Below are 27,600 nucleotides of genomic sequence, written 5' to 3'. Positions count from 1 at the left end.
AAGAAGACTTACTGGGGCCAGCAGAGGAGGCCTCAGCGGTGTCCTCCTGGTGGTGTTCCTGTCCCGCTGACTGCCCAGTCACTGTTGGTCTGCCCATGGGTGCTGATGAACAGGAAAGATATAAGAAAGAGACAAACATTGATGGATGGTGTCAAACAAATACAATATTTTTCAACAACGGTCAAAAAACACTTATGTAAACAACAATTGCAAAAACTACATTGACCGATCTCATCTGGTCAACATGTAATATCGGGGGATTCGCAGTTCGACTACTTAAGTTACTATTTATCAACAGTAATCCAGTCTTCCATTCTGATTCCAGAAAACTAAGTTACAACAAAGCCTAAGTAGTAGTACAACATACCACCCAACGTAGCCCACCTATTCCAGGCATGCCAATTGTACATTAAGTATGCATTTCCACTGTATTCCTCAACAATGCGTATGGTCCAATCATGGAGGACACATGAACATGACTACATTTTTTGTATACACCAAATTTTGGTTTGATTGATGCTGATCTGCTACTGCTAAGTAACTGCTAAGCCTACCTCCACTCATTGAACAAACTAGAAAAGGTTCTAAAGACTGTCATACTAGCAGCACGTCACGTAACTGAGTGAGGGGGGGCATCACGCATACCACTAACCAATTAGAAGCTCATACAAAGTACCTAAACCTAAGTATCAATCCGCCCCTATCTATTAGTGACAGGACAAAGTAAGGAGTGGACGTGAGTCACTGTAGCATTACGTAACTTAATTTCTCTAAAATAAACTCGTAAAGAATCACGCTAAGCAAGCGCAAACGCAAAGCTGCAAACAAGTAAGATTAGTAGTAGCGCAGAAGAGCACCTGTGTCATAATCACAGAAGACTTTTAAACGTTATTAACCTGGAATGTATTGTAAGCAGCAACATTCTAGCTGGTTGGAAGGAAAAAAAGATATTCGCAATATATAACATAGAGCAGAAGAACAGACACAAAGTTGTAATAATTAAATAGGTACTCACCAAGCCCCGGGACCTCCACTCCTAGCAGGTCCAGCAGGTCCTGCTCACGGTCCAGGATGTCGGACCACCGGTGCGTCAGCTGTGCCTGGGTGCGCCGGACCCCAGAGATGCGCGACACTGCCCGGCGCACCTTCCCCCACCGCTGCCGACGCTCCCGGAGGCCATACCCGGACCCAGGCCTGCCACCTGCTGCCAGGGTTGAGGGGAGGTGGCGCTGCACAAAGAAAATTAGTGCAGCCAACTCCACCTCCCCAAATAAGGCCCGTGCCTGCACCCCTTGTGGGCGCCGCCTTCCGCAAGGAAGGCGGTCGCGGCTCTGGCTGCGCCGGCGAACAGCCCTACCCTTGGACATGGTTCTGGGGACGGGGCGGGAAAGAAAAGGTAAAATAAATAAAGGAGTAAAGGAAATAAATAGCAGGCAATAGAAAGAGAAAAAGTAGCTTAAAAACAAAAAAAAAGTAGACAAAAACCAAAAATATAGAAGCAGGAAAATAGTTAGAGAAATAATAAGTAATAAAGATCCAAAAAAAGTGGCTATAAACAAAGGATTGAAAAGATTTAGGGAGGATTGAAAATCAGGCCCCAGAACCATGCAATAGAGTGAAAAACAAGATGGCCGCGCCCATTGCGACCACGTGCGCAAGTTCGCTCGATATTTTCTCCCTGAGCAAGCAAAAAGCAACGCGATCAAGTAAAAGCGGTCGCGAACAGGAAATATCGACCGCGAACAGGCGCGAACATGCATTGCGCGACCCGGAACAGGAAGTAAGCATCGCGAGAGGGCGGGACAAGTGAAAACAAGATGGCCGCGCCCGTGAGCAACCGCATGGGTAAGTTGGCGACCCGCGATCATGCAAAAAATACCGCGAACAGGCGGCAAAAAAACTTCCGTGTCTTCGCGATATTTCCGGCGTGTTTGCGGAGATTTTCTGCATTTTCACGATAATTTGCGAAAGTTAATTTCGCAAATTCCGCCCACCCCTAGTCATAAGCAGTGCATTGCGGGGGCATAAGTTATAGTTAGCTCAGGTAACTAGAACTGCTGATTTCAATGGTTTTGAACGAATGTAGTGTGAGCCTAACTATAATGTCTCTTTAACCTTAGTTTTGTTCAGTGAATTTCTAAGGTTTTTTAAATTCTGTTTCCTAGCTATAACATCCCTGTAACCTTTATTTTTTCAGTGAATTTCTAAGGTTTTTGAATATTATTTCATAACTATAATGTCCCTGTAACCTTTGTTTTTGTCAGTGAATTTCTATAGTTTTTCAAATTCAATTTCTAAAATGTATGTCCCTCCAATGTTTAGTTTTTTTAGTTAATTTGTGAGGTTTAATTGTAATACTAAGGTGCCGCTTCTGATGTTGGACGGACCGGAGTCTGTCCAACATCGATTGGGAACTGGAACCGAACGACCTCCTGACGTCGGTTCCAGCCCACCAATCCCATTCTTTACAATGGGAGCATGCATTCTTAATGGAAGGCATACTCTCATTGCAAAGAGCAGAGGTGCAGTTCATCCCCGTACCCATGGCAGGCACCTCAAGGTGCCTGCCACCGGGTGCAGGGATCCTAGGCTGCTATTCAGAGGTCTTGCACTGATGGAGGCTCTGCTGGGGGCCCCTAAAGTATGATTCCCACAGCCTTTATGTATCAGAAAGCCAAGCATAGAAAGTCTGTGGGAATCTTCCATCAGAATCTCTTGGCCAGAAAGAGCTACCCGAGGGCTTGATGGAGGATTTCCAGATGGCAGCTGGGCTCTCCGAGCCCATCGGAGGCGATTCGGAATTTTGCTTCATTTCCTTTCCGACAGACCCCATTAAAATGCATCGGTCAGAAAGGAATCCGAACGGGCAATTCCGATGCTGTTGGAACGGCTCAGACCGACTGTTAGAGCTGTTTCCACCGCATTGGAATCAGCCCATAAGTGTCTTACAATTTACTTCTATTTTTAATTTTGTTTTTTTTGTACTGGAGACATTCTTTTTTTTATAGATAAGCTTTTTATATTTTTAAAAACATAAAAATTATATATGTAGTTAATGTAAAGTAAATAAAGTTTTTAAAATGAATTACCTGCGTAGGTCCTCAGACACAGTGAATCTGTGACTCTGAACTTGCAGGTTTGCTGAAAAGTTGATCCATTACTGTGCATATGTACACCCCTCCATAGTCATTATGATATCAGTGTGAATATTTACAAGTATATATAAACTACCTTATATCTGGTTTTTTTTTAAATGTGGCCATTTTACCTGTTTCGTAAATCCGAAAATCTATGGGCCTGATTCGTGAATTTACTTGCAAGAACACAAAATCATGCCTTCTGATTGGATACATTTAGACCCCCCCACCCTTCTACATGGAAAACCGCACCCAAAAAAATAGTTACTCATTCAGTGAAGTCTCTAGAAGGAGGTTGAGTACCAGTGCTGCTCTGCTTTTACAAAACGATTGAAGCTACATTGTCCATCCAAAATGAGCATCCACATCCTGTGGAGGATGAGGAAAAAGACACACCACCTTACAGAAAAGAAAGTGATGTGTGGAAGCACTTTACTATACCTTCTATGGAAAAGAAGGTAACAGTGAAATATGAGCAGTGCAATCTTTGCGGCAAGCAGTTACCCAGAGGAACTGCATAGAACAAGTTCCATGTCGAAGCACGTAAAAACAATTCATGAAAGGGTCTACAATCAGCTGATGCAAGAGAAAGTAGGTGCAGCAAGAGAATTTAACTTTGTAGGAGCCTTGGGACAACCATCATCAGCTGCAGTCATTACAATAGCAGCTGCCTGTGAGGAATTGAATGACATGGTTATTCACTGCGTGAAATGCCACATGCTTGCATCCGTAACAATGTCTTCTGTGGGTGCATTTTTGGATACAGTTAAGATGCATTGCTGTTAGTTTTTGTTTTTGTTTGCTTCCAGTGCTTCCAGTGGCTACATAATGTTTTTTAAAGACTGAAGCCAGTTGCTTCTTTGCATTTCCGCATCCTTACCCTTTTTACTACCCTGTTCACTTTTTGTTAAAAAAAAATATTTAAAAAACTGTTAAAAATCCCTTAAAAAAAAAAGTTTTGCTATAACTATCATCTACTCAAGAAAAGAGCTAACTCTGTGGTTTTAGTGTGTCAGTGACTGTATCGGTGTGAGAGTGGGTGAGTCAGTGTGTGCATGAGTGTATGCCTGGGTGTGTTATTGGATGCATTAGTGTTTGGCTGGGTGTGTCAGTGCCTGCTTTGGTGTACGCCTGGTTGTGTCTGTGTCTGCATTAATCTATACCCAGGTGTCACTATATCTGTGTGAGAGTGGGTGGGTCAGTTGTGCATGAGTGTGTGTCTGCATGTGTTATTGGATGCATTGGAGTTAGGTTAGGTGTGTCATTGTCTGTATTGGTGTATGCATGGGTATATCAAAGTCTGCTTTGGTGTATGCCTTGGTGTGGCAATGTGTGTGTCGCTGTTTGCCTGGGTCTTATTAGATGCATTAGTGTTTGAATAGGCGTGTATTTGTCTGCATTGCTGTATGCCTGGTTGTGTCAGTGTCTGCATTAGTAAGTCCCTGGGTGTGTCAGTTTGTGTATCAGTGTGTGCCTGGGTGTGTTATTGGATGCATTAGTGTTTGGATGGATATGTCAGTGTCTGCGTTGGTGTATACCTGGCTGTGCTAGTGTCTGCATTGAAAAGTCTGTGGGTGTCTCAGTGTGTGCCTGGATGTGTTATTGGATGCATCAGTGTTTGGCTGGGTGGGTCAGTGTCTGCATTGTAAGTCTCTGGGTGTGTCAGTGTATGCATCAGTGTGTGTCTGAGTGTGTTAGTGCACACAACAGTATGTGCCTCGTGTGTTAGCAAATGCATTAGTGTGAGCCTAGATGTGTCAGTGTATGCATCAGTGTGTGCCAGGTTGTGTTAATGTATGGATTACTGTTTGGCTGGATATGTCAGTGTCTGCATTGGTAAGTATCTGGGTGTCTCAGTGTGTGCATCAGCGTGTGACTGGGTATGGTATTGTATGCATTAGTGTTTGGCTGGGTGTGTCAGTGTCTGCATTGCTGTATGCCTGGGTGTGCGAGTGTCTGCATTGGTAAGTCCATAGGCAAGTCTCTGTGTACCCGGGTGTGCATTGGTGTTTGGCTGGATATGTCAGTGACTTTATAAGTGTGTAGTTGGGTGTGTCAATGACTGCATTGATATGTGTCTAGGTTTGTCAGTGGCTGTATCATCATGAGCCTTTGTATGTGAGTGCCTCTATCTGTGGGTAGCTGGGCATGTGAGGTACTGTACTGATGTGTATCTAGGTATGTTAGTAACTGCAGTAGTCCATCCTTGGGTGTGCATCCTCAAAATCTAATGTTAGGGAACAACACTGCAAGAACTAATTAGTAAAGTACATTACCCCAATGATCTGCATCAATAGAAAAATATCATTACAAAAGTAACTTACAATTTCAACAATGCATAAAGACATCATTCTAAGAAATAACTAGACATTTCTCATACTGTAAAAGGAATGTATTAATATAAACACTCCTTTCATGTTAACTTTTTTACTGTCCTCAGCTTTTTTACTCATACACCGTAAAAGATACACTTTTTAAGCAGTCATCATTGAACAGTGGGAACAGAATCATAAAGATTGTTGAAAAAAACAGCACACTATCTCATTGCAATTAAGCAACATTGTGCATTGCACTCACTTCAAATAAACAATAAAACATGACACAACTTATGTAACTATTTACAAATATAGATTTATGCACAACCACTTTAAACACATGCAGCTATATCTTTGCACCAGCAAGCACAAAAGAATGTGATATCTGCAAGCATTTCACAATACCTTCAAGGGAAAAAAAGGTTGCACCTACATATGCGCAGTGTTATATTTGCAGCATACAGTTACCCAGAAGCAATGCCAAGAAATATTTAATTGGAACAAGTTCCAAATGAAACCACTTTAAAACAATTCGTGAAATAGTGTACAAATGAATGATGCAGGAGATACTAGGTGTAGCAGAATATTCCACCTCTACAACACAATTCGGAGAATGTTCATCAGCTGCAGTCATCATAATGCCAGCAGCCTGGTAGATTTCAGTGAGATGGTTACTCACTGTGCTAAATGCTACCTGCTTGACTGTGGGTGTGTGAGAGTGTGTGTGTGTGTCAGTACCTATGTGAATGACTGTATAGTGCATGAGTAAAAGTATCAGTACCTGGATGGGTGTGATTTTGACCCTTAACTAATTAATAATAAATATATTTATAACTTTGCAAGTACATTTTATTAACATATTAGAATACAATTAACAAACAAACATGACATAACTTATTTAACTATTTATAAATACAGAAACACACTGATAATTGTATTTTTGTTTAACTACTATAGGAACTCACCCATATACTTACACTGCTGCTGTCTTTTTACTTTACCTCCCCAAATATGAAATTGAGCAGGAGTAAGTCAGAATAAAAGTAAAAAATGTTATAACAAAATATTTAATTTGACAAGGAGGTGAAAACAATTTAAAGAAATATAAATAGGAATGTTTAGAAATAGAGTAATACAGAATTTGGTACAAAAAATGAGAGACTCTAAGACGAGAAGAGGAACACTCAAACAAAAATATTATATATTTAGAGTGTGGTTGATAAAGTGTTTCCTCTGAAATGCAAACTATTTATTTTGATACTAAGCAGAAGGAAAACACTAGTGAAGACTTATTAATAAAAGTAACGATTTCAAAAAGGGGAATGAATGAGTACATCTCCTACTGACCCTTACTTTAATGAAGAAAGCTATTTACAAGAAAATGAATTAGTGTATGAAGTTGAAACAACTGTCCGATGTTCTGAAGTAAAAGACAGTAGTGCCACCGCAAAAGAAGAGATGATTCCTAGAAATGTAGAGGAAGAGGTACAATGAAGGCATAGACATGCTCCTGTGTATAAATGGGAGTGCAATAGTATTTGTATTATCTGCCAGGAATAACCTTATAAAGTAGAAGCCCACCCATGTACTTGCAGTGGTGCTGTCTATCTACCTTACCTTCGCAAATCTTGGGATGAATGAGTACTGGTATCATAGTCATGTTGAGCTGGTCCTAAAGGTACAGTTGTGTATTTTCCATTAGATGTCAAACATAATATTGAAACTGTTGGTGTAGAAAGTGATTAAGCAGAACCATTTGTTATTGTTGTGAATGATGTTACCACAAAAATATCTGGCAGGAGCTAGTGGATGTAAATAAGGTGAAGAAAGCTACATTAAAGACAATAATGTGTACAGTAAAGATGTAGATGTTGTCTAACATGGAAGTTGCACGGAGGACGAAATGTTGCCTTTGAGTGGACAGTTTGAAAAAAACAAATGTAAGAACATTTGAAGAAATATATTAGCATTACAGTATCCATTCTTTACATTCAAAAATTGTTTTGGGGGATGCAATTGAAGTGTATCAGATGAAACAAGCAAATAGAACTGCAATGAGTGTCTGAAGGTTTTTTTTATGTTGCTTCTTCTCAGTTCTCTTTAAAAAAAAGAAAAAGTATAAAACTCTTAGAAAACCTTCTTAAAAAACAATAGTACTTTTCACAATAATTTCACAACTACCACACAAATTCCTCCCAGCAGTAGTAACACAGTTTCAGACTAACCCTGAATTTCAACCTGCACTCCTCTGGGGTTAATTCATTCTTACTAACAAAGATCTCCTTTACAGTGGGAAAGATTAACATCTACCCCTTCTCTAAAGCTAGTATGTTGTTCCTCCCATCCTCACGAGTATGATTATGATTCCAAAGGCACCTCTATAATCCTTCTCAGACATGCTCTGTAGCTCCACAACTACTTTTTATGCCAGAAATAACCTGTTTATATCAAACCCCTCCTGAAAGTCAGGCACCAAGTCTCTGTAAGTATGAACTCTTTCTTCTGCACTGGATACAGTAGTGGTGCTCACATACTTTTTGCTAGACTCTAACAGCCATTGGCCTTCAAGTGCACCTCCTTGATACTCCAGGTATGAAGACCCTTTCTCCTCCAAGGCTCTCTTAGCCTCAGCTGTTCTTGCTTCTGCAGCCAGCTGGGCCAGCTGCAGTCTCAGGTCTCACTCAGCCTGTCTATCCTTTAGGTCCTCAGAGCACTGTGCTTGGGAGGAGACAGTTCTTCCTGCAGCATATCCAACAGAGAAGCCTCTCTCTGGGGGATCCTCTCTCTCCTCTGGTGACTGTACCCACTAATTTTTCCACTCCCCACTACCCTATGGGGCCCTGATTCTGAGGTCAACTAAAGTCAGGGCTCTCCCTTTTGAAGAGTGCTGAAGTAGTCCACTTCAATCATTTCTTGTGCTGCATGTTGCATTTTGAAGATGTCCCCCAGGCTCTAAAGTCAAACTAGTACTCAAACCTGGATGCACACTTGAGTAAATGAATGCATGAATGGTCTTATGGGTGGGTGAGTAAGTGTGGCAGTCACTGTCTGGCTGTACAAATGATAATAACATAGCTGCTTTTGTGAGAGTGTAACTAGGTCTGTAAGTGTCTGCCTGACTGAGTAAGCATGTGCAAGTTACAAACTATTAAATTACATACTATAAGCAAACACCCACCTCTATTTATAAATGCATTAATTCATAATAGCATAATAAAATTGATATACAGTCAGTATAGTAATTCCTCTTCCTCCTTCCCTGCTCACTGTATTTTTAGTTAATATTCTCATCTAAGCAGCCATCTATTGTCCCTTCTAGTATACAGTTTAGAAGCTTTTCTTTCACCTTCCATACACTCTCTAATCTTTTCCTAAACATACCTTTATGTATTGCAACCTAATTAACATACCTGTAAAAGCTCTTTGCTTTTCCCTCAGTTTTATTTATATGTCTGGTAACATCTGTTTTCATTTGTAATCTCCAGTCAGAACTCCTGTAAGCCACCTCCTCTCTCAGTAGAAAAGCGGATAAAATGGCTACCCCTCACCATGTGCTCTTCATTATTCTGCTCTAGTTAACAAATCACAGGCTTCTTTCATCTTTCTTTTTTGTTATACCACTTCTAAATGGTTAATATTTCTTGGACCTTTTCCATGTTTCCTGCAAAGAAGCCAAATTTGTTTTTCTTTTCTCCCAGGAATCTGGGAATCCTCTGTGATGCTCAGAGTGCCCCCTGTGTTACTTCGTTTCAAGGTTTTACCTCATTTATAACATACACAATGGATGAGGAAAGCTCTCACCTGACCCCTTCAATTAGTATCCAGGGAACTCTTCAGCCCGGGGGACTGTTTCCTGAGATATAAAATGATGCCAGCAACTTTTCTGTGAAGGTGTGGTCAGACAATCAGGACCCTGCTTTGGCACATGGAGCCACGGATTCACCATAGGTGGATCCGTGGAGGGTCCTTGTCTCTAGATATGCAAATTTGATTTTAGGTTAATATCTCTAAAACTACTGAATGGATTTACAATTTATAAAAAACAAGCTTTCTGGATCAAGAGCTAAGTTTCAGCCAAATTTGGTGTAATTTAACTCAGCGGTTTAGGCTGTAGTCTTGGTCAAAATCCCTATGCAAAATGCATGGGGAAAATACGTTTTTGCCCCCCTCTTTTCCTCAGCCCCCGCTTGATAGATCAATAGATGTTTATTGAAATATATAGATACTGACTAGTTAATTAAAGAAGTGAAAGACAAGTGTGTAGGTGACTAGAAGCCTGTATGCATACTGTATATGGTTCAAAGCAGTCCATGTTGAATGGCTCGGCTCACACCATGTGTACTTAGACACTGACTGAATGATTAAAGTACTGCAAAGAGAATGCCTGGGAGAATGTATAAGTGTTTGGGTTTTAGCGCAGTGAATGGAATAGTACATGGTGCTGAACGGGTCACTAGAGGAGTACATGGGGAGTGACAGGGTGTTTGCTTGAAGTGTATGGATACTGACTATGGAATTAAAGGTATGAAAGAGAACTATGTAGATGGTTAAAGAACTGCATGCATAGTAGATAAGCATTTGAATCAATGCATGTTCAAAGGCCTGCCTCACTCCATTACTACTTGAATATTAACTGAATGTTTACAGTATTGCAAGGACAGTTCCTCAGTGAATACACAAGGAATGACTGCCTTTTAATTCTACCTAAACTTGAGAACAGGAACTTTTTTAAGCAGTTATGCATATACAAAGAAATGAACTACTCAAATGCTTCTCTCACAGTGGTTACACAAATGCACACAGACTCACAGTGTGATTCTAGACAACAACCACTATCCCTAGGAGTTTACCAAAACTCATTCACTACTGTGGAAGTGGTAAGGGAACTGCACACAATCTACATATTTCAGGACTGCACTTTTGTGTCAAAGCCTGACTCATTTAATCAAAGCAGAAGCAAACACTGACTTCTAATGCTACTAAAACTTAACAACATGACAGGTTTTAAAACAGGTATCTGTCACCAAATACATGATGTTACCAAATGCTTCTCTCACAGTGGTTCCCAAATGCACACAGACTCACTGTGTGATTCTAGACAACAACCACTATTCCTAAGAGTTTACCAAAACTCATTCTCTACAGTGCAAGTGGTAAAGGAGCTGCACACAATCTACATATTTCAGGACTGCACTTTTCTGTCACAGCCTGACTCATTTAATCAAAGCATAAGCCATAACTTTCTTCTAATGCTACTAAAACTTCACAAAATGACAGGTTAAAACAGTTATCTGTCAGCAAATACACGATGTTACCAAATACTTCTCTCACAGTGGTTCCCAAATACACACTAACTCACAGTGTGATTCTAGACAAGCACCACTATCCCTAGGAGTTTACCAAAACTCATTCACTACAGTGCAAGTGGTAAGGGAACTGCACACAATCTACATATTTCAGGACTGCACTTTTGAGTCAAAGCCTGACTCATTTAATCAAAGCATAAGCAAAAACTGCCTTCTAATGCTACTAAAACTTGACAACAAGACAGGTTTTAAAACATTTATCTGTCAGCAAATACACAATGGTACCAAATGCTTCTCTCACAGTGGTTCCCAAATGCACACATATTCACTGTGTGATTCTAGACAAACAACACTATCCCTTGCACTATACCAAAACACATTTCTTCATCTAGAAGAAGTACTATATTTTAGTATGGAAACATAACATAACTCATTTCACAAATTCATAAACAATGACTGGTTTCTAATTCTACCAAAATATAAAAACAGCACAGTTATCTGTCTGCAAACACATGAAAAACACAAATGTTTATCACAGAATGGTTTCTACATGCACACACACTGTCAATAAGATTGTAGAGAAAAAAAAGTACTCTCTACACTTTAGCAGGAGAAATACATTAGTCTGATTAAAATCAAAATAGTCTACATACATCCCCTCACAATTAAATAACTCATCTTTCAAGTTCTTTTGTAGATTAAGAAGTATATCAGTCACTCACCATATTTTATTTTACAGAATCTCTGCACTGTGCACCTATCAGCAAAAACAAAGAATGGAAACGTTTCCCTTTCATTTTCCACACATATACATGTAAACATCAAATCACAATCCTTCACACATAAACTCAAAAGCAAACACACATTTCTACTGGGTAAACATTTCAACCCTTTCCAACTGAAATACATTTCAACCCTTCCCCCAATCTGCCTTCTGCCTGTTACCATAGAAACAGGTCATGGAACACTGCACTGAGCACACAGGTCAGAAGGTCAGCACACAATGTTGCTAAACAAGAGAGGAAGTGTGCTTCACTTTTCAACATATCAGCTTATCATATATAATGTTCCTTACAATCTGTTTTTGTTAACCAAAAAGAATCATACCTTTAAAAAACAGAAATATACACCCTACCTTTCAGTGTAAAAAGTAGTCATACAACCAATTATTTCTTGTCTTTTTTTAAAAAAAAATTCTGTGGATCCGCGCACCCAACGCGATAGGATGCGCGCACCGAGCGCGCATTTTGCCGTTTTTGTCTTCTTTAAAAAGGGGGCTCCAAGGGGTTCTTCTGGGACCCCCTAAGCACCTCTAGAGGGTCAGAGTATTTCCACTCTGCCCCCTTTATATGTTTTACACACTTATTCCCCTTGCTTCTTCAGCCTCGCTTCTACCGAGGCAGAAAATGGCCACCAACAGTTCCTGGTTTCGAATGTAGAGAGACACTCGACAGCCAATTAGCATTCAGTGCGCGATCGAGAGGGTGCGTGCTCGGTTCGGGGAGGGTGCGCATAAGGTGCGGGTAGGGACAGCGGATCCTCCCCGGCCATAGATATTTATGTACTTTTAACTCTAATTTTCTCAGGAACTACTGAACAGATTCACACCATTTATGCAAAAGGCATGAGTCTGAACTGAGGACTACCTCTTTGCCAAATTTGGTGTCATTCCGTTCAGCGGTTCGGGCTGTAGCTGCGACAACAGTTACTATGGGAAATTGCATGGGGAAACCGCGTTTTGGGACCCCCCTTTTTTCTCGGCCCCTGCTTGACGAATCACCACTTTCAGGGTAGCAGCGGAGCGGAGCTGGCCAAAAGTTTGGAAAATTTCGCGAGGATTCGTCAACCGGCACCAGACTTATTGGGAATAGAATGTTGCGGATTTCCTATGGAAAATTGGTTTTAACTATAACTATCTACTGGCGACCGCCAGTAGATAATATATATATATATATATAATTAATACAAATATTCATTTTCAATTATATGATTTTTAAAAATATTTATAATGTATTACCATAAATGAAAATACACACACACACACACACACACACATATATATATATATATCCATTCCTACAAATGTAAAATATTTAAAAAATGATTATATAAATTCAGTTTTTATGACATGTTACACTATCTATCTATCTATCTATCTATCTATCTATCTATCTATCTATCTATCTATCTATCTATCTATCTATCTATCTATCTATCTATCTATCTATCTATCTATCTATCTATCTATCTATCTATCTATCTACTTATCTCTCTATCTATCTATTCATTGAAATAAACAAAGGTTACAGGGACGCTATAGTTATGAAATAGAATTGAAAAAAAACTTACATTTCAATGAAGAAAACAAAGGTTACAGGCATATTATAGTTAGGCTCACACTTAACTTGTACAAAACCATTGAAATTCAGCATTCAGATGTCATAAATGATGTAATCATTGATGTCACTGACCCTGTCATGAGTGATGTATTATGTGAGGTCATAAGCAGTGCATTGCGGGGGCGTAAGTTATAGTTAGCTCAGGTAACTAGAACTGCTGATTTCAATGGTTTTGAACGAATGTAGTGTGAGCCTAACTATAATGTCTCTTTAACCTTAGTTTTGTTCAGTGAATTTCTAAGGTTTTTTAAATTCTGTTTCCTAGCTATAACATCCCTGTAACCTTTATTTTTTCAGTGAATTTCTAAGGTTTTTGAATATTATTTCATAACTATAATGTCCCTGTAACTTTTGCTTTTGTCAGTGAATTTCTATAGTTTTTCAAATTGAATTTCTAAAATGTATGTCCCTCCAATGTTTAGTTTTTTTAGTTAATTTGTGAGGTTTATTTGTAATACTAAGGTGCCGCTTCTGATGTTGGGTGGACCGGAGTCTGTCCAACATCGATTGGGAACTGGAACCGAACGACCTCCTGACATCGGTTCCAGCCCACCAATCCCATTCTTTACAATGGGAGCATGCATTCTTAAGGGAAGGCATACTCTCATCGCAAAGAGCAGAGGTGCAGTTCATCCCCGTACCCCGTGGCAGGCACCTCAAGGTGCCTGCCACTGGGTGCAGGGATCCTAGGCCGCTATTCAGAGGTCTTGCACTGATGGAGGCTCTGCTGGGGGCCCCTAAAGTATGATTCCCACAGCCTTTATGTATCAGAAAGCCAAGCATAGAAAGTCTGTGGGAATCTTCCATCAGAATCTCTTGGCCAGAAAGAGCTACCCGAGGGCTTGATGGAGGATTTCCAGATGGCAGCTGGGCTCTCCGAGCCCATCGGAGGCGATTCGGAATTTTGCTTCATTTCCTTTCCGACAGACCCCATTAAAATGCATCGGTCAGAAAGGAATCCGAACGGGCAATTCCGATGCTGTTGGAACGGCTCAGACCGATGGTCAGAGCTGTTTCCACCGCATTGGAATAAGCCCCTCAGTGTCTTACAATTTACTTCTATTTTTAATTTTGGTTTTTTTGTACTGGAGACATTCTTTTTTTTATAGATAAGCTTTTTATATTTTTAAAAACATAACAATTATATATGTAGTTAATGTAAAGTAAATAAAGTTTTTAAAATGAATTACCTGCGTTGGTCCTCAAACACAGATACAGTGAATCTGTGACTCTGAACTTGCAGGTTTGCTGAAAAGTTGATCCATTACTGTGCATATGTACACCCCTCCATAGTCATTATGATATCAGTGTGAATATTTACAAGTATATATAAACTACCTTATATCTGTTTTTTTTTTTTAATGTGGCCATTTTACCTGTTTCGTAAATCCGAAAATCTATGGGCCTGATTCGTGAATTTACTTGCAAGAACACAAAATCATGCCTTCTGATTGGATACATTTAGACCCCCCCACCCTTCTACATGGAAAACCGCACCCAAAAAAAGAGCTACTTATTCAGTGAAGTCTCTAGAAGGAGGTTGAGTACCAGTGCTGCTCTGCTTTTACAAAACGATTGAAGCTACATTGTCCATCCAAAATGAGCATCCACATCCTGTGGAGAATGAGGAAGAAGACACACCACCTTACAGAAAAGAAAGTGATGTGTGGAAGCACTTTACTATACCTTCTATGGAAAAGAAGGTAACAGTGAAATATGAGCAGTGCAATCTTTGCGGCAAGCAGTTACCCAGAGTAACTGCATAGAACAAGTTCCATGTCGAAGCACGTGAAAACAATTCATGAAAGGGTCTACAATCAGCTGATGCAAGAGAAAGTAGGTGCAGCAAGAGAATTTAACTCTGTAGGAGCCTTGGGACAACCATCATCAGCTGCAGTCATTACAATAGCAGCTGCCTGTGAGGAATTGAATGACATGGTTATTCACTGCGTGAAATGCCACATGCTTGCATCCGTAACAATGTCTTCTGCGGGTGCATTTTTGGATACAATTAAGATGCATTGCTGTTAGTTTTTGTTTTTGTTTGCTTCCAGTGCTTCCAGTGGCTACATAATGTTTTTTAAAGACTGAAGCCAGTTGCTTCTTCGCATTTCCGCATCCTTACCCTTTTTACTACCCTGTTCAATTTTTGTTAAAAAAAATATTTAAAAAACTGTTAAAAATCCCTTAAAAAAAAAAAAGTTTTGCTATAACTATCATCTACTCAAGCAAAGAGCTAACTCTGTGGTTTTAGTGTGTCAGTGACTGTATCGGTGTGAGAGTGGGTGAGTCAGTGGGTGTGTTATTGGATGCATTAGTGTTTGGCTGGGTGTGTCAGTGCCTGCTTTGGTGTACGCCTGGTTGTGTCTGTGTCTGCATTAATCTATATCCAGGTGTCACTATATCTGTGTGAGAGTGGGTGGGTCAGTTGTGCATGAGTGTGTGTCTGCATGTGTTATTGGATGCATTGGAGTTAGGTTAGGTGTGTCATTGTCTGTATTGGTGTATGCATGGGTATATCAAAGTCTGCTTTGGTGTATGCCTTGGTGTGGCAATGTGTGTGTCGCTGTTTGCCTGGGTCTTATTAGATGCATTAGTGTTTGAATAGGCGTGTATTTGTCTGCATTGCTGTATGCCTGGTTGTGTCAGTGTCTGCATTAGTAAGTCCCTGGGTGTGTCAGTTTGTGTATCAGTGTGTGCCTGGGTGTGTTATTGGATGCATTAGTGTTTGGATATATATGTCAGTGTCTGCGTTGGTGTATACCTGGCTGTACTATTGTCTGCATTGAAAAGTCTGTGGGTGTCTCAGTGTGTGCCTGGATGTGTTATTGGATGCATCGGTGTTTGGCTGGGTGTGTCAGTGTCTGCATTGTAAGTCTCTGGGTGTGTCAGTGTATGCATCAGTGTGTGTCTGAGTGTGTTAGTGCACACAACAGTATGTGCCTCGGTGTGTTAGCAAATGCATTAGTGTGAGCCTAGATGTGTCAGTGTATGCATCAGTGTGTGCCAGGTTGTGTTATTGTATGGATTACTGTTTGGCTGGATATGTCAGTATCTGCATTGGTAAGTATCTGGGTGTCTCAGTGTGTGCATCAGCGTGTGACTGGGTATGGTATTGTATGCATTAGTGTTTGGCTGGGTGTGTCAGTGTCTGCATTGCTGTATGCCTGGGTGTGCGAGTGTCTGCATTGGTAAGTCCATAGGCAAGTCTCTGTGTACCCGGGTGTGCATTGGTGTTTGGCTGGATATGTCAGTGACTTTATAAGTGTGTAGTTGGGTGTGTCAATGACTGTATTGATATGTGTCTAGGTTTGTCAGTGGCTGTATCATCATGAGCCTTTGTGTGTGAGTGCCTCTATCTGTGTGTAGCTGGGCATGTGAGGTACTGTACTGATGTGTATCTAGGTATGTTAGTAACTGCAGTAGTCCGTCCTTGGGTGTGCATCCTCAAAATCTAATGTTAGGGAACAACACTGCAAGAACTAATTAGTAAAGTACATTACCCCAATGATCTGCATCAATAGAAAAATATAATTACAAAAGTAACTTACAATTTCAACAATGCATAAAGACATAATTCTAAGAAATAACTAGACATTTCTCATACTGTAATAGGAATGTATTAATATAAACACTCCTTTCATGTTAACTTTTTTACTGTCCTCAGCTTTTTTACTCATACACCGTAAAAGATACACTTTTTAAGCAGTCATCATTGAACAGTGGGAACAGAATCATAAAGATTGTTGAAAAAAACAGCACACTATCTCATTGCAATTAAGCAACATTGTGCATTGCACTCACTTCAAATAAACAATAAAACATGACACAACTTATGTAACTATTTACAAATATAGATTTATGCACAACCACTTTAAACACATGCAGCTATATCTTTGCACCAGCAAGCACAAAAGAATGTGATGTCTGCAAGCATTTTACAATACCTTCAAGGGAAAAAAAGGTTGCACCTACATATGCGCAGGGTTATATTTGCAGCATACAGTTACCCAGAAGTAATGCCAAGAAATATTTAAATGGAACAAGTTCCAAATGAAACCACTTAAAAACAATTCATGAAATAGTGTACAAATGAATGGTGCAGGAGATACTAGGTGCAGCAGAATATTCCACCTCTACAACACAATTCGGAGAATGTTCATCAGCTGCAGTCATCATAATGCCAGCAGCCTGGTAGATTTCAGTGAGATGGTTACTCACTGTGCTAAATGCTACCTGCTTGACTGTGGGTGTGTGAGAGTGTGTGCGTGTGCCAGTACCTATGTGAATGACTGTATAGTGCATGAGTAAAAGTATCAGTACCTGGATGGGTGTGATTTTGACCCTTAACTAATTAATAATAAATATATTTATAACTTTGCAAGTACATTTTATTAACATAATAGAATACAATTAACAAACAAACATGACATAACTTATTTAACTATTTATAAATACAGAAACACACTGATAATTGTATTTTTGTTTAACTACTATAGGAACTCACCCATATACTTACACTGCTGCTGTCTTTTTACTTTACTTCCCCAAATATGAAATTGAGCAGGAGTAAGTCAGAATAAAAGTAAAAAATGTTATAACAAAATATTTAATTTGACAAGGAGGCGAAAAATATTTAAAGAAATATAAATAGGAATGTTTAGAAATAGAGTAACACAGAATTTGGTACAAAAAATGAGAGACTCTAAGACGAGAAGAGGAACACTCAAACAAAAATAATATATATTTAGAGTGTGGTTGATAAAGTGTTTCCTCTGAAATGCAAACTATTTATTTTGATACTAAGCAGAAGGAAAACACTAGTTAAGACTTATTAATAAAAGTAACGTTTTCAAAAAGGGGAATGAATGAGTACATCTCCTACTGACCCTTACTTTAATGAAGAAAGCTATTTACAAGAAAATGAATTAGTGTATGAAGTTAAAACAACTGTCCGATGTTCTGAAGTAAAAGACAGTAGTGCCACCACAAAAGAAGAGATGATTCTTAGAAATGTAGAGGAAGAGGTACAATGAAGGCATAGACATGCTCCTGTGTATAAATGGGAGTGCAGTAGTATTTGTATTATCTGCCAGGAATAACCTTATAAAGTAGAAGCCCACCCATGTACTTGCAGTGCTGCTGTCTATCTACCTTACCTTTGCAAATCTTGGGATGAATGAGTACTGGTATCATAGTCATGTTGAGCTGAAGTACATGTTGTGAAATTTTGGAACACTAACTTGGTTTCTAACCTTGAGTTGTGCAGAATATCCATGGGATCACTTACATTACTTTCGGAGAGAAGCAAACTCTAGCATTAAATGTATCATCCACTGAGCTTCAGAAAGGTCCTAAGGGTACAGTTGTGTATTTTCCATTAGATGTCAAACATAATATTGAAACTGTTGGTGTAGAGAGTGATTAAGCAGAACCATTTGTTATTGTTGTGAATGATGTTACCACAAAAATATCTGGCAGGAGCTAGTGGATGTAAATAAGGTGAAGAAAGCTACATTAAAGACAATAATGTGTACAGTAAAGATGTAGATGTTGTCTAACATGGAAGTTGCACGGAGGACGAAATGTTGCCTTCGAGTGGACAGTTTGAAAAAACCGAATATAAGAACATTTGAAGAAATATATTAGCATTACAGTATCCATTCTCTACATTCAAAAATTGTTTTGGGGGATGCAATTGAAGTGTATCAGATGAAACAAGCAAATAGAACTGCAATGAGTGTCTGAAGGTTTTTTTTATGTTGCTTCTTCTCAGTTCTCTTTAAAAAAAAAGAAAAAGTATAAAACTCTTAGAAAACCTTCTTAAAAAACAATAGTACTTTTCACAATAATTTCACAACTACCACACAAATTCCTACCAGCAGTAATAACACAGTTTCAGACTAACCCTGAATTTCAACCTGCACTCCTCTGGGGTTAATTCATTCTTACTAACAAAGACCTCCTTTACAGTGGGAAAGATTAACATCTACCCCTTCTCTAAAGCTAGTATGTTATTCCTCCCATCCTCACGAGTATGATTATGATTCCAAAGGTACCTCTATAATCCTTCTCAGACATGCTCTGTAGCTCCACAACTACTTTTTATGCCAGAAATAACCTGTCTATATCAAACCCCTCCTGAAAGTCAGGCACCAAGTCGCTGTAAGTATGAACTCTTTCTTCTGCACTGGATACAGTATTGGTGCTCACATACTTTTTGCTAGACTCTAACAGCCATTGGCCTTCAAGTGCACCTCCTTGATACTCCAGGTATGAAGACCCTTTCTCCTCCAAGGCTCTCTTAGCCTCAGCTGTTCTTGCTTCTGCAGCCAGCTGGGCCAGCTGCAGTCTCAGGTCTCACTCAGCCTGTCTGTCCTTTAGGTCCTCAGGGCACTGTGCTTGGGAGGAGACAGTTCTTCCTGCAGCATATCCAACAGAGAAGCCTCTCTCTGGGGGATCCTCTCTCTCCTCTGGTGACTGTACCCACTAATTTTTCCACTCCTCTTCCTCCTTCTGAAACCCACTACCCTATGGGGCCCTGATTCTGAGGTCAACTAAAGTCAGGGCTCTCCCTTTTGAAGAGTGCTGAAGTAGTCCACTTAAATCATTTCTTGTGCTGCAGGTTGCATTTTGAAGATGTCCCCCAGGCTCTAAAGTCAAACTAGTACTCAAACTTGGATGTACACTTGAGTAAATGGATGCATGAATGGTCTTATGGGTGGGTGAGTAAGTGTGGCAGTCACTGTCTGGCTGTACAAATGATAATAACATAACTGCTTTTGTGAGAGTGTAACTAGGTCTGTAAGTGTCTGCCTGACTGAGTAAGCATGTGCAAGTTACAAACTATTAAATTACATACTATAAGCAAACACCCACCTATATTTATAAATGCATTAATTCATAATAGCATAATAAAATTGATATACAGTCAGTATAGTAATTCCTCTTCCTCCTTCCCTGCTCACTGTATTTTTAGTTAATATTCTCATCTAAGCAGCCATCTATTGTCCCTTCTAGTATACAGTTTAGAAGCTTTTCTTTCACCTTCCATACACTCTCTAATCTTTTCCTAAACATACCTTTATGTATTGCAACCTAATTAACATACCTGTAAAAGCTCTTTGCTTTTCCCTCAGTTTTATTTATATGTCTGGTAACATCTGTTTTCATTTGTAATCTCCAGTCAGAACTCCTGTAAGCCACCTCCTCTCTCTGTAGAAAAGCGGATAAAATGGCTACCCCTCACCATGTGCTCTTCATTATTCTGCTCTAGTTAACAAATCACAGGCTTCTTTCATCTTTCTTTTTTGTTATACCACTTCTAAATGGTTAATATTTCTTGGACCTTTTCCATGTTTACTGCAAAGAAGCCAAATTTGTTTTTCTTTTCTCCCAGGAATCTGGGAATACTCTGTGATGCTCAGAGTGCCCCCTGTGTTACTTCGTTTCAAGGTTTTACCTCATTTATAACATACACAATGGATGAGGAAAGCTCTCACCTGACCCCTTCAATTAGTATCCAGGGAACTCTTCAGCCCGGGGGACTGTTTCCTGAGATATAAAATGATGCCAGCAACTTTTCTGTGAAGGTGCGGTCAGACAATCAGGACCCTGCTTTGGCACATGGAGCCACGGATTCACCATAGGTGGATCCGTGGAGGGTCCTTGTCTCTAGATATGCAAATTTGATTTTCAGTTAATATCTCTAAAACTACTGAATGGATTTACAATTTATAAAAAACAAGCTTTCTGGATCAAGAGCTAAGTTTCAGCCAAATTTGGTGTAATTTAACTCAGCGGTTTAGGCTGTAGTCTTGGTCAAAATCCCTATGCAAAATGCATGGGGAAAATACGTTTTTGCCCCCCTCTTTTCCTCAGCCCCCGCTTGATAGATCATCCCAAAACCTTCAACACAGCAGCTGAACTGAGTGTCATTCTAATTTTGAGAATTTCTTAAAGCTTCGTCAAACAGTGCCAAAGTTATTGGCCAAACAAAAATAGCTTCTCCTATGGAGACTAGGTCCTAACTATGACAACAGACACATATATAACAGCCAAGGCTCACATAATTCTCCTGTCACTTCGGCGTCAGTGCATACACAGGTGTGAGACCTATACATATAAATAAGCAAACTTCCTTAGAGTAAGAAAGGCACACATATTTCAGTGCTTCTTCATGTGACTTGGTCTTGGAATAATGTTATTTATTTCCGGTATTTCTGTCTCTCGATATTTGCAACTCAATATTTTGTCCAAACACCAAGCCAGAGCCTTTGGGCCTGTGTACCATCATATTGCATCAATTATTTGATCATTTTCTGAATGTAAGGGGACACAAGTCCACTTAAAGTTTGATCTCTCAACAACACTTCCTTCATATCAGACACCCCACCGAAGCCGATAATGGTTAGTGTTTATCTTTGCAGCTTTTAAAGAAATGTTCATATCTTAAAATTGCACACAATTATCCAATAAGAACATAGTTGTTTTGTCCTACCTGCAATAAGCGTCCCTCCCAGTATAACATAAACGCATTGAATTTTCACAGGTTGCTTCACAGAATACGTTGAAATGTGGCACATAAACAAAGGTGAAATTTTGGGAGCTATGCAAGTTTCCAAAACTCAAAATCCATCTGCAGGGTCTGAGAAGAGCCATTTTATGTCAAGTGAAATTGTCCCTCTTACTCAGGCCATCAGCATACCCTGTCAGATACTCGGAAGTAAAATACCCTTATTATCATTGGATCAGACTACAGATAGCTTTAGGTGTCTGGAAGACCTTGTGTCATTAAATCTTCATAAAAAGGAAGAAAGAAGTAAAAAGAGAGCTTGAGAGGGAGTGCTTTGAGTCTACCCCTTCTGCAACTTTAGCCTTTGCTTTTTATGTGTTTTTCAAGGCTTGCCATTGCTTGGATAGGCTACACAACATTGCCCTAACATTTCCTGTATGGGTAAATTGCCTAATTTGTTTTTTTTCCATTATTTTTTGGTGAAAAGCCTCATGTAAACCTTCTGGTAGACTAGTGTCATTGCATGATCTTTTATGTATTTATTTTTCTGCACAAAAAGCTGCTTCTGCACAATCATAACAGCGGACATAAACATGTGAAGTTACTTATTCTTTCCTGCAGCTAAGAAGCTAAAAATTGTTATTTAACAAGCTCAGCAAACACAGACCATATCTTGCATCTGAATTGCAAAGATTTTCTGAAAGAGAACAAGAGCATGAACATGTGTGGCTTGTGCACAAAAAAATATGCTCACACTCTACACTCTACAAGCAATCCTAAACTAGGCTAATATTTTTTAATAAACTTCTCTCTCTAAGAGTGTTGTGAGATTATTCTCTGGGGGAAACATACGTTGTGTGGTGATATTTGGTCTTGCTGTTGTATGGAAGGAGGAGCTAATGGCTGATACATGGTGTGGCTGGTGAATGAAAGAAGGGGTTGTGATAAGTGCCTTGTATATTAGTTGAGTGAGAGAAAGGGTTCTGGGAAAGTTCCAGGTATGCCAAGTGTGCAATAGATATGTGAGAGGAGTTGTTAAATAAGACATGGTATGTGATCTGAGGTGAGTGAAGGGTGATATGCAGAGTGATACCTGATGTGTCAGATTTGTAAAAGGAAAGATTGTGGGGTGAAACCTAGTATGCCAGGTGTGTGATATTTCAGAGGTACTTGGAGTGATACTTGTGTTAGAGGAGAGGTTTTTGAAGGATACTTGGTATCTTGCAGGAGCTGTGCATGACAGGAAGGATGTTGAGTGATGCATGTGTTTCTCATGACACTCTCTTTCTGATTTTCAGGCCCTCGAAGCTGTGTTGACGTTCTACACAGAGGGGACTCTCTAAGCGGATGGTACACAATTTACCTGTCTGATTGCAGAGCACTTCAGGTCTACTGTGACATGGAGACCGACGGAGGTGGTTGGCTGGTGAGTCCTGGAAGGAGAGTGATGAGAAAAGGAATGAGGCTGGTGATTACCTGACAAAATTAGTGAGTACATGGGGCTAGGAGTAAGTGAATACAGTAGGAATAAATGGGGAGAATTGCAGAGGAGTAGACAGTTACAAATGGTAGGAGAGCTTTGAGTACTAGAGAGAGAGCTAGTGAATGCTCAGGGTGGGCTCCTCAGTATCAGAAGCCTTGTGAGTAATGGAGATGAAGAACTGGCAAGCACAGGAGTGTGACTCTTGAGTACTGAACAGAGGGTATGGTACTGGAGGAAATGAGATGGTGAGCGATGGAGGGAGTTGCGGAGAACTGGAGGGAGAGCTGAAGAGCAAAGGAGGATTATTGCATTCCTCAAGAAAGCTAGTCAGTACCGATTGAGTATAGATGAGTACTGAAGGGAGGTCCGCTGAGTAAGGCTGGTAAGTGCAGGAAACAAGAGGGCTGGGTGTTGTGCAAAAATGTAAAGCTAATAAGTATTGGATGGTGCTGGACAATCCTGGAGGGAGGGCTGGGGAGGAGCGGAGGGAGGTTGGAGAGTATTGGAGTGGTAGGTAAGTACTGGAGAGGACTTTAGTGAGGGGATGATGAGAATTGACGTGTCTGTGAAGGGCTTTTATAATTATTGCAAGAAGAAACTGAGGAGTATGAGAACTGGAGCAAGGGCTGGTTAAGTATTAGAGAGGGCTTATGAGTGCTGAAGGGGAGATTGGTGAGTTGTGGGGCGTGGCTGCTGAGGCTTCTTTAATCAATCAATCAATCAATAATGCTGTATTTGTAGAGTGCAACTTATTTCCCATGAGGGTTTCCTAGTGTTGGACTGCGATTTTCAGTTGAAGATCCAGGTGCTGAGCTTCTTCATGAAGTCTGTTAGCGAGGTTGATGTTTGGAGGTGTAGGGGGAGGGTGTTCTAGGACTTGGCCGTGAGGTGGGAGGAGTTTCCTCCAGTGCAGCAGTGGCAGATGCATGGTTTCTGTGTGAGACCCAGATGGGTGGAGCTGAGGTCCCTGGAAGGTTGGTGGAAGTTCAACCAGTGGTACATTTGTGCAGGTCATGGGGCATGAAGGACTTTGTAGGTGTGGGGTCAGGAGTTTGGAAAAGCATTTTTTCTGGATGGAATGTTGGTGGAGGTGTCTCAGCAGCTGGGTGATGTGGGTCCTTTTGGGTAGGTTGAGGGTCAGTCTGGCAGCTGCGTTGTATCGTCTGAAGAGTTCGCTGGTGATGCCTGCTTATAGTGCGTTGCCGTAGTCAACAGCTGGTGATGGGAGCCTGCATCACTGTTTTCCTGGTGCTGATGGGGAGTCATTTGAAGGTTCTGTGGAGCATGCAGAGAGTGTGGAAGAAGGCTGAGGAGACGGTGTTGACCTGTCATTTTATGGTGAGTTTGCTGTCCAGAATGATACAGAGGAATCTCACTGTTGTTGAGTCCTATTCTGATAAGGCATTTCTTTATTAATTTCTTTGCATTTTCATAGTATGGGTAAGACACACAATGTGTGACACACAGCTTTACCAGATGTCATGATACAAGGAGGATAGATGGTCAACAGTTTTTCATTAAACCTAGACTAGATAATGCTATAAAACATATTTAAATTTAAAAAATCCAGAAATCAGTCAGAGAGCAAAAGTACTCTGTGTCAAAGTCTGAGTGTTGTCAGGATGATAGTTTGAGTCTCTTGAGTGCTAAGTGATAGTAGCAGTAGGGTTCTGTGGCAGGTCATGGGTAGAAGTGGTACTTGAACAGAAATGATGCTTGTATGCCACATAAGTTTGTGGTGCTAATAGTTCATATTTCCTCATGTTCACGAGGTGTTCATTGTTGTATTGTAATGTTAGCAAAGAGGCTAAAGGGGTCTTTTGCTTTCTGTTGATGAGCTTCTACTGTGCGCAGTTATTGCCTACTTCCAAAATGTGCAGTTGGAGTTCTCTAAACAATCTTTTGATTACTCTCCTTTATATTTTTATATTTATATTATATTTATTCGATGTGTTTCCTCACATAAAAAGTTGTTGATTTTGTTTTGTCTAGTTTTAATGAAATTGTCACAAGAAAACATGTTGATGTGTCATGTTAACAGGAAGGTGTATTTGACTTCAGGGAAAAGCCACTACTAGCGTACTCACCAATTGTTGCTAATTAAGGGGCAAATTAAGGTCCCCATTTGTTCTTAATTAACTTCAAAAAGACAAGTGGGGCTCTTTTGAGCTTGGTGTTGTTAGAGACATTAAAGATAATTGATATATTATCTATTAGAGATCTATGAAAGATCTATGAAAGGTCATAGATCCATGGAAGAGTCTATGGCCTTTTATTGGTAAGTTATTTTGCGTAATCTCATGCATTGTTGGGGTAGGGATTACATTATCATGCTACTGGTTCTAGCAAAACTATGGTGCTTGTGAAAATGTAAGGTACTACCCTGAATGTGGTGCATAATTGTGTTTGTTTACTGTCTGTGGTGTGAGTAGCTGAGGTGAAGTCTTTCTATCAATCTTTGACTCTTTGTGATCTTGTTGTCAGCTTTAGAATCTATGTATGAAACTTCTTAGTAACAAGGGACAATGTAAAATGAGTCTTCTGGAGCAGAAACCAAAGCAAGTTGTCATCATAATGAAGTAGGGGTATTTCTCTTAAGTGTGCAACTGTCCCAGGATAGTCTGGCAATGTACCACACCTAGGGGACCCACATGACTATGCATCGCAGCATCCTATTTGTGTCACATTAACTCAGTGTGACACAAATAGGATGCTGCGATGCATAGTTGAACATAGTGAGCTGGTCTCTGTCCCTTAAATCCAGTCCCTATTTATACACTATGGATAGTAGGGGCAAGTGACCCTGAGGCCTAGAGTGTGGGAAATATTAACCTTTGCTAGCTATTTGAACTCATTCAAGTTCATTGTCACTTACTTTATCATGAAAAATGGCCCAGCATGCTTCCAGTGACTGATAAAGCAGGCTCTGTTGCAGGGGGCTGAACAATTATACGGTTATGATGTTGTCATTGGTGGTCCTAAATGCCTTTCAAATTAGGAGCACATGCTAAGGGTCTCCTGAGGGTCCTTATGATTTGTTTTACTAAAAGGGTTCAGAATGTCTATTTGGTCCAGGCAGGATGGGGCAATCGGACATGTTGCAGGCAACAGAAAGTTGAAGATACTGAAAGATGAAATGGAGGATATTCTTATTTGGTGACTCCCAAAGACCCAGGCAAAAATAATGACTGTCCCAGTCCTAAAGGGCAGTATAGATACTTTGTTCAGGATATCAGCAGCCTTGTGGTACATTTGTAAGGAATACGGAAGTACCAGCTGTAGATGGTAATCTGGGCATCATGTTGTCGCACTGCCTTCAAGCAATGGGAGACACCTGGGAAGCTCTTTTATTAGAATCTGCTAAGCTTGAAAAGCCTTACACATGGCCTGGGCAAAGTTCACGGAATTGCGCTATATGGAACTCTGCGAAGTGGTCAAAAAACCCCACCACGCTACGTGGAGTTCTGCGGGTGGGCGAAGTTTCCAGGCGCACCCATTCACATTGCCTTTTTATGTCATTCACAGCTTGGAGTGCCTTCTCGTGTTGGAAATCACACTTGAATGGCACCACGCTGTTTGCTTGGGCGCGGGCATCTTGTTTTCTCAGTTCTGTTCATGGTGATGGGCCTTTTTTGAATCCATTCTCAATCTTCTCAATCCTACACCTTCTAAATAATCTACCCCTCGTTTTTATTTATTGTATTAGTGTGTGTTTTTGTGTCTGTGTATTTTATGATTTTTTCCATTTTTTCATGGTTTTTCGTAAGTTCTTGTACTTTATTTCTCGTTTACTTCCTTATTGTTTGTCTTTCCCTTTCTTCCTTCATTCGTTTTTTTTCCTTCCTAGCCACGCCATGTCAGAGCAGGGCCATCAGGGTAGCGGCGATGCCAAGCCCCCCCAGACTACGAGCAACTGCCTATCCTGCAGATGGCAGCACCACCAAGTGCTGCAACCCCAGGAAATCTTTTGTGAGGTGGAGGTGGCAGAACTATTTTTTATTGTTCAGCTCCACCTCTCCTCAGTGCTGACAGCAGGACTGGCAGCGGGAGCCCTCTGTGGGAACTGCTGCTGCGTTGGGGGAGGGTGTATGTGGCATGCCAATAAGATCCACCACACTGCTCAGAAGCTGACACACTGCTGGGTGGATATCCTCGACCAGGAGCAGGACCTGCTTAACCTGCTAGTAGTTGAGATAGCGGGGCTCAGTGAGTATTAATTATCTGTTATGTTTGTGTTCTATAATGCTAACATTTTTTCTGTATAACATGCTGCTCACACTCAGAGATAAATTACGTTCAGTTTAAATTAAGAATATTATTTAGAGTTCCAGTTTGAGCTAGGCAGGTGCTCAGTGCTACGTAGTTATATTATTAAAATCACTGAGTTAGCGTTCTCTATGACTTTCTTTATGTAACTCATATAGCCCTAGGTAATTTCACAGTGA

The 27,600-nt window shown here is 40.3% G+C and overlaps 1 protein-coding gene across 1 annotated transcript in view; it reads left to right on the top strand.

Annotated features, from left to right (window-relative positions):
- LOC146861459 (ficolin-2-like) overlaps nt 1-27,600 on the top strand; it is a 470,803-nt gene that overhangs the window by 175,321 nt on the left and 267,882 nt on the right. The window contains exon 5 of the mRNA XM_085645778.1: nt 22,971-23,098. Coding sequence (XP_085501904.1) covers nt 22,971-23,098 — 128 coding nt within the window. The remainder of the gene's footprint in view (nt 1-22,970; nt 23,099-27,600) is intronic.

The sequence above is a fragment of the Triturus cristatus genome, chromosome 3_1 (genome assembly GCF_964204655.1).
Source record: "Triturus cristatus chromosome 3_1, aTriCri1.1, whole genome shotgun sequence".
Lineage (NCBI taxonomy): Eukaryota > Metazoa > Chordata > Amphibia > Caudata > Salamandridae > Triturus > Triturus cristatus.
The sequence above is the reverse complement of the archived record's forward strand: the minus strand, read 5'-3'. Positions and strand labels throughout refer to the sequence as shown.